This window comes from Populus trichocarpa, chromosome 3 (assembly GCF_000002775.5).
Source record: "Populus trichocarpa isolate Nisqually-1 chromosome 3, P.trichocarpa_v4.1, whole genome shotgun sequence".
In the NCBI taxonomy this organism is placed as follows: domain Eukaryota; kingdom Viridiplantae; phylum Streptophyta; class Magnoliopsida; order Malpighiales; family Salicaceae; genus Populus; species Populus trichocarpa.
The window spans coordinates 18546243-18557487 of record NC_037287.2 but is presented as its reverse complement, the minus strand read 5'-3'; the positions used below and the strand labels follow the sequence as shown (position 1 = coordinate 18557487).

General features: G+C 33.8%; 3 protein-coding genes across 3 annotated transcripts; 1 reads left to right on the top strand and 2 right to left on the bottom strand.

The window, feature by feature from the left end:
• Positions 1-1469: 1469 nt before the first annotated feature.
• On the bottom strand, positions 1470-2454 carry LOC127905130 (uncharacterized). Its single transcript, XM_052451671.1, has 3 exons — positions 2028-2454; positions 1787-1838; positions 1470-1683 (listed from the first exon to the last, which is right to left on the bottom strand). Exons 1-3 carry the CDS (start codon positions 2452-2454, stop codon positions 1470-1472), a joined length of 693 nt encoding a protein of 230 aa, XP_052307631.1.
• Positions 2455-4088: 1634 nt separating this feature from the next.
• On the bottom strand, positions 4089-4874 carry LOC127905129 (uncharacterized). Its single transcript, XM_052451670.1, has 2 exons — positions 4691-4874; positions 4089-4642 (listed from the first exon to the last, which is right to left on the bottom strand). Exons 1-2 carry the CDS (start codon positions 4872-4874, stop codon positions 4089-4091), a joined length of 738 nt encoding a protein of 245 aa, XP_052307630.1.
• Positions 4875-7314: 2440 nt separating this feature from the next.
• On the top strand, positions 7315-9473 carry LOC7478290 (uncharacterized). The gene has a single exon (XM_024598331.2). It carries the CDS (start codon positions 7537-7539, stop codon positions 9268-9270), a length of 1734 nt encoding a protein of 577 aa, XP_024454099.1. The 5' UTR covers positions 7315-7536; the 3' UTR covers positions 9271-9473.
• Positions 9474-11245: the final 1772 nt, after the last annotated feature.

Sequence of the window (11245 nt, the reverse complement as noted above, 5' to 3'; positions counted from 1 at the left end):
TAGTTATCAAGGCCTTTCTGTTATGGATTGAAATTGGAAAGACTGTGTAATCGGGCCATGAGCCTTGCATGCATGATTTGCTTTCGATGAAAAGTACACACAAAAAAAAAAAAATTGTTTTAAAAAATTATATATATATATTTGAGAGTGAAGTTGTTACTGTATTTTTAAATGAGTTTCTAAAATATTTTATATTTAAAAATTAAATAAATACTATTAGTTTTTTTTATTATGATGTGATGATATCAAAATAAAAAAAAATTATTTTAATATATTTTTAAATAAAAAAATATTTTTGACTACAATGTTAAATTAGTGTTACATCATGTTCATGAAGATTTTTTAAAATGTCAAATATTATTTTCGATTTTTTAATTAATCTATTGTATAATTTGAGTAGGAAATAACCTTAAGACGTTGCTCCTATTCAAAAGAGAAAAAAAATGAAAAAAAAAATTAGCAAGAGGAGAAATGAAAGTACACCTCATCAAAAAAAAAAAATATATATATATATATATACAAAAAAAATATTTGAGATTTCACTCTAGCAATTAATACTGTTATATTTTTGGTATTTTGCAACTTGATCCTTCAATTTTTTTATTATAACTTTATCCTTTAATGTTGGGTTAATAGGTATTGAGTTTTATAAAAAAAAATTATATAGAGTTATTTCAGGTAGCTTAGGTTTTTTTGGGGTCTTTTTCTAATTGATTATTTTTTCATTTATATCCTTCAAGATTGAGTTTATTGAAAATTTAATTTCATATTTTTTTTTATTTTCTTTTTATGAGGTTATCCTGATTTCATGATATAGGTTTGACAAGTTAATCTGGATTGACTCGAGATTATTTTCTTGTTTTTTAATTGAATCTTTCAATATTGGGTTGATTGAAAATTGTGTTTTATAATTTTTTTATGTACTTTCTATGGGGTTATAATGATTTTATGACTCAAGTCGCAAGTTAGCCTAGTTTTCTCGAGTTTTTTTATCTTTTTTTGAATTTATATTTTTTTTCAATACTGGGTTGATTGAGAATTATGTTTCATAATTTATTCTGATTTGCATTCTATGAGGTTATCATGGTTTCATGACTTAGGTCACGAGTTTATTCAGTTAACTCAGATTGTATTTTTGTATTCTTTTTTAATTGATTTTTTTTCAATTTTATCCTTCAATATTTGGTTGATTGAGAATTGAGTTTCATAATTTGTTTTAATTTTCCTTATATACGGTTATCCCGGTCTTATGACTAAATTTAACAGGTTAGCCTGTGTTGACTCGACTCATTTTTCTAATTGAATTTTGTTTTTAATTTCATCTTTCAATATTAGGTTGATTGAGAATCGGACTTAATTATTTTTTTATTTGCTCTCTACAAGGTTATCAAGGTCTCTGAGTTAGAGATTTGAAAAGTGAACCTGAGTTGATATTTTTTTTTTGTTACAGTGGAAATAAAGCAAAAAGACTAAACAATTCTAGGGAAGCTAATTCCCATGATATTTGCTAGAAGAAGCTGTTGCAAGCCTTGAGGAGGCTCATCCCAGATCATCAAACCATTGTCGCAGGAAGTTGCAAACTTTGCCATAAAATCAGCACAAAAATTAGCCTTTCTAAATGTATGTTCAATTCTGACAGTCCAGTCTCTACTCAGTAGTTCTCTAATCTCGAAAGTAAGGGCCCTGTACTTATGGAAACCCACTTGATTAGCAAACAACAATCTAAGAGCATCCTTTTGAGTCTAAGTGACAAATTATCTTGCGATATCCTCGATCCCAAGCCAGCTTCAGTCCTTTAGCAATAGCTAGTAACTCTGGAAGAAGGTTGCAAGCAATACCTGCAAAGACAGTAAATCCAACAAGAAAATTCCCCATACTGGCCCTAATTAAATCACCAGCTCCAATCCTACCAGGGTTACCGAGAGAGCTACCATCCACATTAATCTTTACAAAATCTCAAGGAGGCCGTTGCCACAAGATCTGGATTGTTTCTTTGGTTACCTTCATATCTTCTCCCCAAGCCATACGAGAATCAGTAGCCATTCTCCAAATATTCCTCCTCAACCAAACATCGCCTTCATAGTGGTTTTCGAAAGCAAAACAGTTTCTCTGCCTCCAGATCCACCATAAAGCTGAAAGAAACAGATGACCCTGGTCTGAATCCACTTGCTGAATAATCCAGTCCACAATATTCCCACCAAGAAAATTAGTTGCTCCAATGAAACCAAGTTCCTGCCAAACCTCCCAAGCTCTTCTACAGTCTCTAATACAGTGCCAAGTATCCTCGACAGCAAATTGGCAGCGGGGACAGCCCTGATTGTTCGTTAACCTCCTCTTAAATCGAAGTGTGTTTGTTGGTAAACAGCCATGGAATATGAGCCAAATTAAGTGCTTGACCTTTTCTATAGCCTTAAGCTTCACTAACCAATGCCATTTCCCCGTATTATCCTCCATATGTCTAGAGGATCCAATATGAGTTGATATGAATAAATCCAAGTATATCCAATATGTTATCGTTTTAATATTAAAAAAAATATTGTTTTGATTTTTTTAGTCAAATTATATTTTTATCAGTTGTTTGAGTTATTTTTGGACTTTCAAAGTCGACTATATTATATCTAGTCGATCTCTATATAATTTAAGTTTTTTTTTGCTAGAAAACATGTTAACAACACCTAAATATTTTTTTATATTCAACAAAAATTTAATTAGACCTACAAGTAGCGTAGATAATTATCTAGTTATAAACAGCAACATTATTTGGGAATACGATTAAACTGTAAGTTTTTTGTTTTTTGAGTGTTATTTAATTATTTTAATTTAATAATATCAAAATTTAAAAATATATTTAAAAAAGCTTTTGAAAATCACTTTCCCAAGGACCACGAACATTCAAAAGAGGCATATGGTCTGGCATTTGCATTTAAGGGTCTTCTGGTCAAAATGGCACATATAACCAGGCATCCCCAACTCCAACGCAGTGTTAAATTGCGAGCTAAAAATTAAAAAATAATATTTTAATTTTTATTTGTTTGTTTTTTCATGTTAAAGGATAAATTAAATAAAATATTAAAATACATTTTCTTTTTCACAAATATTATTTTTTTATATTTTTTTTAAAAATCAAAATTAATAAAGTGGAACCAATAAAATAATAAGTAGAAAAAAAATAATATTAAAGTTATTAATAAAAAATAAAATATTTATTTACTCCACTCTAATACAATTAATTTTTTAAATATTTTTTTCATTGAAATATATATGATAAAAAAATTTATATTTATACTATTTAAAATACTATTTTAGTAATTTACCTCTTTAAAATAACATAATGAAGATGCTCTTACACCGAAGAGCATCCCATTTCACCCACCTCTCAATTATCCATTGTCCAGAGCCTGGACTCTGCAAGGCCTTGCCCCTATCCATTTCTATTGGAACTCGCAAAACTAGCTCTCATCTCTTGCACATTAATGGATTCCGTGACATTTAATTAAGCATCGAACAAGTTGATACTGCGTTTTTCGGCTCAAGAGTCAAGACTGGTCACCAACAGGGTATGGCATATTTATAGTCCACTGAGACGAATCAGGCTAGTCATGATTAAGAGGGATCGAAACTAGGTTAAGATTAATAAATGGCTCAAGGCAGAACGAGCATTGATGCTACCTCATTCAAGCTCCTCCTCGACCTTACATTTCACAGAGTCTTTATATATATATATATATACTGGTAAACCATTTTCAGGCGGACAGAGAGGAATGAGAAAAGCAAAATGAGGTGAAAGCAGCAAAAATGAAAGTAAATAGAGTGATTCTGATAGTTTTAGCACTTCTTTTGATAACCCAATCGCTCTCGGAAGCCATCCCTCGCCTCAAACACAAAGAAATTACCGAAGGCAAAGATAGAGAAGAGAAGAGAAGCAGCAGTGGAAGCAGTGGCAGAAGTAGCAGAGGTGGTAGTAGACGGAGCAGAAGTGGTGGAAGAAGATCAAGGGGATCATCCAACTGTGACCCATTATTTCAGTACCTATTTGGAAACTGTGGCCAATGGCCTTTCCCAACTTCCCCCTCACCAAACAATCCATTTCAGCCCTCACCCAGACCCTCCCCTCCTAGGAGGAGGGCTCCACCATTGCCTCCTCTAGTGCCTTCTCCTCCTCCACTCCCCCTTGTCCCGTCTCCACCACCAACAGTGCAACCTCCAGTAGTACCATCACCACCTCCCGAAGTCCCATCCCCGCCACCCGTTGCTACGTCCCCACCACCTTCTTCATCGCCACCAGTGTCACCACCTTCTTCACCACCACCCCCATCTCCACCTCCACCATCCTCTCCACCTCCACCACTGGCTCCTTCTCCACCACCACCAGTACCATCTCCTCCTCCAGCACCATTAGTATTCCCACCACCTCCACTAGTCCCTTCACCACCACCACCCGAAGTGACACCATCACCATTAAATCCATGGCTATTACCTCCACCTGAATTCACACCTCCGCCACCACTAGTCTCTATATTTGATCCACCAACAGAGCCAGACGTCCCACCAGATGATGAGTTTACACCAGCACCGCCATTAATTCCAATATTTGATCCACCAACAGAACCAGATATGCCATCACCAGATGATGAATTTACACCTTCACCACCATTAATCCCAATATTTTCCCCACCAAGTACCGATCAACCAAATATGCCACCGGATGAATTTGCACTACCACCACCATTGCCCTTATTTAATCCACCGCCAGAGCAAGATTCGCCACCCGCTGATGAGTTTACACCAGCACCCTTTCTACCAATACCACCATTTCTACCACTCATAGGATCACCACCAACTGATGTGTTTACACCAACTCCTTTAGTCCCCATGTTTTCTCCACCAGTACCTGACGATCAGCCTCCACAATTTCCTTTACTGCCACCAAAAGAACCATTTACATTCACTCCACCTATAGAATCAACCACCCCAAATGCACCTGACCTTTATTTCCCACCACCTTTAGTGCCTGAAATACCAGATAATCCACAGGAGCCCCTGCCATTTTCTAATTACGTGCCGCCAGCACCAGATGCTGCATAAAATCTGCACCCAGTTTAGCATCTACAACCGCCAAATGCTCTTCCATTGAAGAGCTGAATGCTTCTTCTTTTTCTTTATACTAGAATTGATCCGTTAAAAAAATAAATAAGCAGAAAATAGTAAGTACTGATGACGAAAAATTAGAGAAAGTTTGTCTTCTAAATTCGAGTCATCGAGTGTTTGAAAAAAATCAATGAGATCACGTGTTCTTAAGAATCTGCACTTCCACGTCCATGATTGCATTTATTATTATTATTATTATTATTATCATCAGGAAAGATAATATTAGAATTCGGAATTTTCTACAAATCAATGGCCTAAATGCAAATCCGACCCAGCTATAACTATAGACCATGGCAACAGGGGCGGAGCAAGAACAAATAATTAGGGGGGCCGTGACATTTCCTTGCACATTTCCGATGCTCTTCACGTCACAAGGAAGGGGCTGGGAAATGTGGAAAAACATTTCCTTGTACGGGCCGGGGCCGGGGCCCTGCCAGCCCCCCTGCCTCCGTTACTGCATGGCAAGGCTCGGGACATGATCATTGATCATTTTTTTTTAAACATGGGCTAAAAATTATGTTTTTTTTATTTTTTTAAAATAACAAAATTTGATTTAATTGACTAAATTACAAGTTTACCCAAGATTTTAGTATGATTATTCCAGTTCGGTTTAATCATGTTATGCCCCACTACTCAAGTTGACTTGCGAGCTTGATTAAAAATATGTTTGGTATTATAATAATAATTATTTTTAAAAACTTATATTTAAAAATTTATTTAAATAATTTTTTTTATTTTTTAAAATTTATTTTTAACAATAATGCATTAAAAAATTAAATTAAAAACTTTCAGAACGCACTGTGCAACATTGCCTAACAAGCTCTGAATTTAATAATCAGTCCAAAGAGTTCTGATTTTTTAATACTGTTTATTTATCATCGGTTTTGAATTCCAATCGAGATCACCTCCCAATAAAATAAAAAATGGTCGTTGTAACCATCTAGATGGTGGCCCAATAGTAAGAGTTTGGGACCAAGAGGTTTGCTTCCTCTGTGGTCTCAGGTTCGAGCTCTGTGTTTGCTCATATGATGGTCACTGGAGGCTTACATAGTCATTAACTTTAGGGCCCGTAAAATTAATCGAGATGCGCACAATTTAACCCGAACACCTACATTAAACTAAAAAAAAAATAATCGTTGTATTGTCTGTTCACTTTCAAACAATATTGTTTTATTAACTTGGCAGATCATTCTAAAATAAATAAATAAGCTTAATTAAGTCATTGGGGTTGAGTTCGTAAGAAGTCAAAGGGTTATTCTAGAAAAAAAAAAACATAGGGATTGAATCCGACATTTGAATTTTTTTTAAAAAAATCTAAGATACAATATCTTCAAGACATACGTGCATTCTTGAAATCGACCGATGAGAAGATATAGTTTTGTTTAACAGGTAACCTGGTCTACGATACAAATACTCTTCATTGACCAATTAAAATGAAGATTACTTCTTGTGTTTATATTAAACTACGAACCCTAATTTAAAATTAAGATACCCAATTTATTAATTTCACTACTTAATCTCAGGGCTTTGATTTAATTTATTGGAGATGGCATAAGGCATTTTTTTTTAAAAAAAAATCAGCATGGTAAATTAAAAATAGTGGTAGAATAACATAATTTTTTTAAAATAAAATAACACTGTTTTAACTTGTCGTGTTTTCTAATCGCAATATTTATGGATATCACGATTCTAAAACATGATAATTGCAATATATCGTAAAATTAAATTTTTTTTGCTAGTATTTTGATAATTATTGCGGTTTCAAAACAGAACAATTACTTAATATCATGTTTTTTAGTTTAGTTGTGACTTTTCACATGTTATATTTTAAAACCACAACAAATAACAAGACTAAAAAAAAAAAATTACAAGGCTAAAAGAAACAATAAATATAGAGGGGTAGCTTGTCATATTTTTTTAAAAATAAGAAAGAAAAGAAAAAAAAAGAATAGTGTCAACTTATAATATTTTATTTATAAAAATATTTTGAATGTTAAAATAATTATAATAGCGAACTTATAATATTTTTATTTTTTATTGAGTTTGTAAATATCTGAATTATTATGTTATTATGTAAAGTAAAATAATTATATAAAAATAGAATTTAAAATAATTGTTTTTAAAACTTAAAAAGAAAGTGTTAAGGTGTTCAAAATACAAAATAATTAAAGAGGGGGGAGAGAGAGAGAGAGAGAGAGAAGGAGCGGAGGGCTGAAGGACCTTTTCGAATTTGAAAAGAAAGGGTTAATCGTTCTTGAAGCTCCATTATATATTCTGAAGAGGGGAGCTCACTGATTCTCTCCTCCAGCAACTTTCCTTTCAAGTCACTATCTCTCGTTTTCTTCTTCTCTCATCCCAATTTCCAATTCTCAAATCCACACAAGCAAAATGAGAGATCGATCCACTGAATTACCACCAGAATGCTGGGAATTGATTTTCAATTTCCTTGACCACCACCGTCACTTCGAATCCCTCTCTCTAGTCTCCACCCAATTCCTCTCTATCACCAATCACCTCCGTCGTTCCTTAATAATCTCCTCCCAAACATCCCCTTTCCTTCCAAATCTTTTCCAAAGATTCCCAAATCTCAAAGGAATTGAAATCCGTGAGTTCGACGGAGACCTCAATTTCCTTCTCCATCAAATCTCCAATTCAGGGTTGGACCTTGAATCCCTCACTCTCTCTAGCCAAGACCACTTTCCCTTGATGGGTTTGAGGGAGTTGGGGCTGAGAATGAGAAATTTAAGGAAATTGAGTTGCTCGGAAATGAATTGTTTACAAGATACTCATCTTTTTGAAATTGGGAATTCGTTTCCATTGCTTGAAGATCTTAATATTAGTTTTCCGCAATATAATTCACGTTTTGATCCAATTGGGTCCTTGGATCTGCAGCGTTTTTCAGGGATTGTAACTGATGAAGGGATCATTCACTTGTCAATGAAGCTCAAGAGTTTGCTTAAGATTGATCTTTCTGGTAACCAATTCATTTCTGATAAATCACTTCAGTTTTTATCGGAGAATTGTTTGTTGTTAAGGGAAATAGTGATTCGTGAGTGTGATTTTATAACCCAGAATGGAATTGGTTCGGTTATGCGTAGATGCATTAATTTGAATTATATTTCGGTGGATGGAATTGGAATCCCTTCTATTGAACTGTATTTTCAAGAATCATTTGTGTTTGCGAAAAATTTATCTGAAGTTAATCTCTCACATTCGTTTATCTCCGATGAATTGCTTTCTTCGATTGCAGACGCTTGTCTTCCACTAAAGAAACTGACTATCTGTCATTGCTATGATTTCACATTTGTTGGAGTTTCTTATTTGTTGTATAAGTATCAGTTTCTTGAATACTTGGATCTTGAAGGAGCAAATTTTTTGACCGATGAGTCCATGATTGATTTGTGTGAGTTTCTTCGGAAGCTGACCTTTATAAACCTTAGTTTATGTTCTAAGCTGACGAGTTTGACCTTCTTTATGCTTGTAAGTAACTGTTCCTTGTTGAAAGATGTCAAAATGGAGAGAACAAATTTAGGGGTGGAAGAGTTTCTGGTGGATTTTGGAATCAACCCCTGTGTCATGTCTCTAAACTTGGCCAGGAATGAGAGTTTGAGTGATGAATGCATAAAAAAGATTGCATTTTGTTGCCCCAATTTGCAAGAGCTCAAGATCAGCCATTGCCCTACTATTACAGAAGAAGGGATTAGAGAAGTTTTAAGGAGTTGTGGTGAAATAAGACATTTGGAGATGAATCATTGTTCAGGGATAAAGTGTCTGGATATAGACTTTGAACTTCCTAAGTTGGAGGTTGTGCAAGCAGAAGGACCAGTACTGGATGATGAAGCATTGATGATGATTGCTAAGAGATGCCATGGATTGTTGCAGTTGGACCTGGAAGGTTGCCTGAATGTGACGATAAAAGGGGTAAATGGAGTGGTGCAAAGCTGTATGAGATTGAGGGAGATAAATTTGAAGTGGTGTGATAATGTGAAAGTTGATATCATACCAAGAATGGTGTTTTCAAGGCCATCCCTGAGGAAAATTATCCCCCCATGTAGATTTATTCCTACTGATAAGCAGAATAAATTTTTTCTGCGTCATGGATGTTTAGTTTGCAAAGGCTAGTTTTCTGGAGCTCTTGGCTTTGCTCTCTTCCAATTTGATTGAGTATTATAGTTTTCATTTTAGTTACTACTGTGAGAAATTTGTTAGTGGATTGTATATGTGTGTAAGCAATCACGTTGTCGATGCTTGATAGAACTGAGACTTGTAATATTTGCAGGCTTGCAATAAATCTTTTTAGACGCCAGGTGTTTATTGGTTGTAAATTGAGCACTGTACTTGAACTAGCCTTGCATATGTGTTTGTGTGACCTTGAGCGGGGTTTTGCTCACTTTTCTTCTAACTGTGATAATTTCTTTTTCTAATGTTGGATCTCTCTGATTCTTGGGCAAGTTGATTGCATAACCAGGGGTTGCTGGTCAGTTTTATGCTATTGTTTTTTGTTAGGTTTAGAGATTGTTACTGATTTTTCTTGGAATCATCACCCTGTGCAATGGATCTATTTAACAAACAGCCCATGCAGCTCTCCTTTCTGGAAGGATTGTTCCATCTTCCATGTAATTCTAAATGTTCGTTGCTCTTTATGTTCTTTCCTCTGGGTATAAACTTTGCATTTTAAATCATCATAGAACATCATCTGCTTGTTAGTATATTATATCAGCATCATCCCATTTTGGTTGATATGCATCAGCTTTACTTTATCTATAACTATCGATACACTATTGCTTGCTGGCCAGTATCCTTTACTAAAACAAAGAAAAGAAATGCATACAATGGTGAAGGCATGTTTAATAAAACTGTCATTTTCCTCTCTTACTTCAAAAACTCTTCAAGTTTGTTCGGTTATATAGTGGCCTGATCAAAATCCCAAGCACTGAAATGTTACTTTGAAATAGCTATTCCATTTGATTTCAGCGTTTGCAAAATTACTGTATGTGACACGAGAGCTAGCTTGATGATTGGATCCGAGGTTTAACTTCTCAAGGTCTTTTAGTTCTAGAGAGTCCAGTATAATTTCTCACTGAACCGCTAGCCCGAGTCTCCATGCACAGCCAACAAAAATGTGCTGCTGCTGCTGCTGCAAGTGATAAGAGAGCTCCACTGGACAAGCTTGTGGAATGCTTGTGTCAGTCATTAATAAATCACGAAAATACTCTCTCCTTTGCTTAGTGTGCCGGTCGCTTTGGCTGGTAGCCGGAGTTTTTACTTTGATGTGTTTGTGGTGGTGTTTTGCAGTTTTGGCCAGCTGCAAGGCTGAACTCCTTCATATACACCAAGCAATACTTTTACGGAAGAATTAACTATGGAGGAAGAGATTAGTGGCCAAACATGGTTATAAAAAGCCTAACCAACTCGTTAAATCATGATCTTATGATAAAAAAAAATAGAATCCAATTAAGACGTTATTTGTTTGATGAAAAATGGTTTTTTTAGAAAATAGATTTATGAAAAATGCATTATTTTTCGATGTTTGGTAGTGTTATAGAAAATAAGTTGGAAAATACTTTATAGTATTTGGTTATATCTTGGAAAATGAGTTGGAAAATAACTTATTAATGTTTTATTTTTTTTTCAAGTTTATTAAAATAAAGATGAATAAATTTTACAAATTAAAATGTTAAATGAGAATGAAATTGAAAAAAAATATAATTTCATTAATTATCTCATATAAAATAAATAACAATCAAAATTATGGAGATCAAATCTAACAGATAAAAAAAATTAAAAGATGATGAAATTAAAATAATAATAATAATAATTTCATAAATTATTTCAAATAAAATAAGTAATAATCAAAAGAATGAGGATCAAATTTGATAGATAAAAAATTTTAATTAAAAAAATAATAAGTGAAAAGCAAATAACAATCATAAAAATAAAGACCAAAGTTAATATAAAAATCAAATTCTAAAGGATGAAATTGAAATAAAAAATATTCAAAACAAAATATATAGCAATCAAAAGTTTGAGAACCAAATTTGATATAATCAGCAAATAATATGATATTTCTAAATTTTTCACAACTTCTGAAAAGTAT

Excerpts from the sequence above, each read along its gene's own strand:
- LOC127905130 (XM_052451671.1), bottom strand. The coding sequence starts at position 2,454 with ATGGAGGATAATACGGGGAAATGGCATTGGTTAGTGAAGCTTAAGGCT. Across the intron at positions 1,839-2,027 it reads GAGAATGGCTACTGATTCTC|GTATTGCTTGCAACCTTCTT; the intron begins GTATGGCTTGGG and ends CTGTCTTTGCAG. Across the intron at positions 1,684-1,786 it reads GCTATTGCTAAAGGACTGAA|GGCCCTTACTTTCGAGATTA; the intron begins GCTGGCTTGGGA and ends CCATAAGTACAG.
- LOC127905129 (XM_052451670.1), bottom strand. The coding sequence starts at position 4,874 with ATGGGGACTAAAGGAGTTGGTGTAAACACATCAGTTGGTGGTGATCCT. Across the intron at positions 4,643-4,690 it reads TTCATCCGGTGGCATATTTG|GTGTAAATTCATCATCTGGT; the intron begins GTTGATCGGTAC and ends ATGGTGGTGAAG.
- LOC7478290 (XM_024598331.2), top strand. The coding sequence starts at position 7,537 with ATGAGAGATCGATCCACTGAATTACCACCAGAATGCTGGGAATTGATT.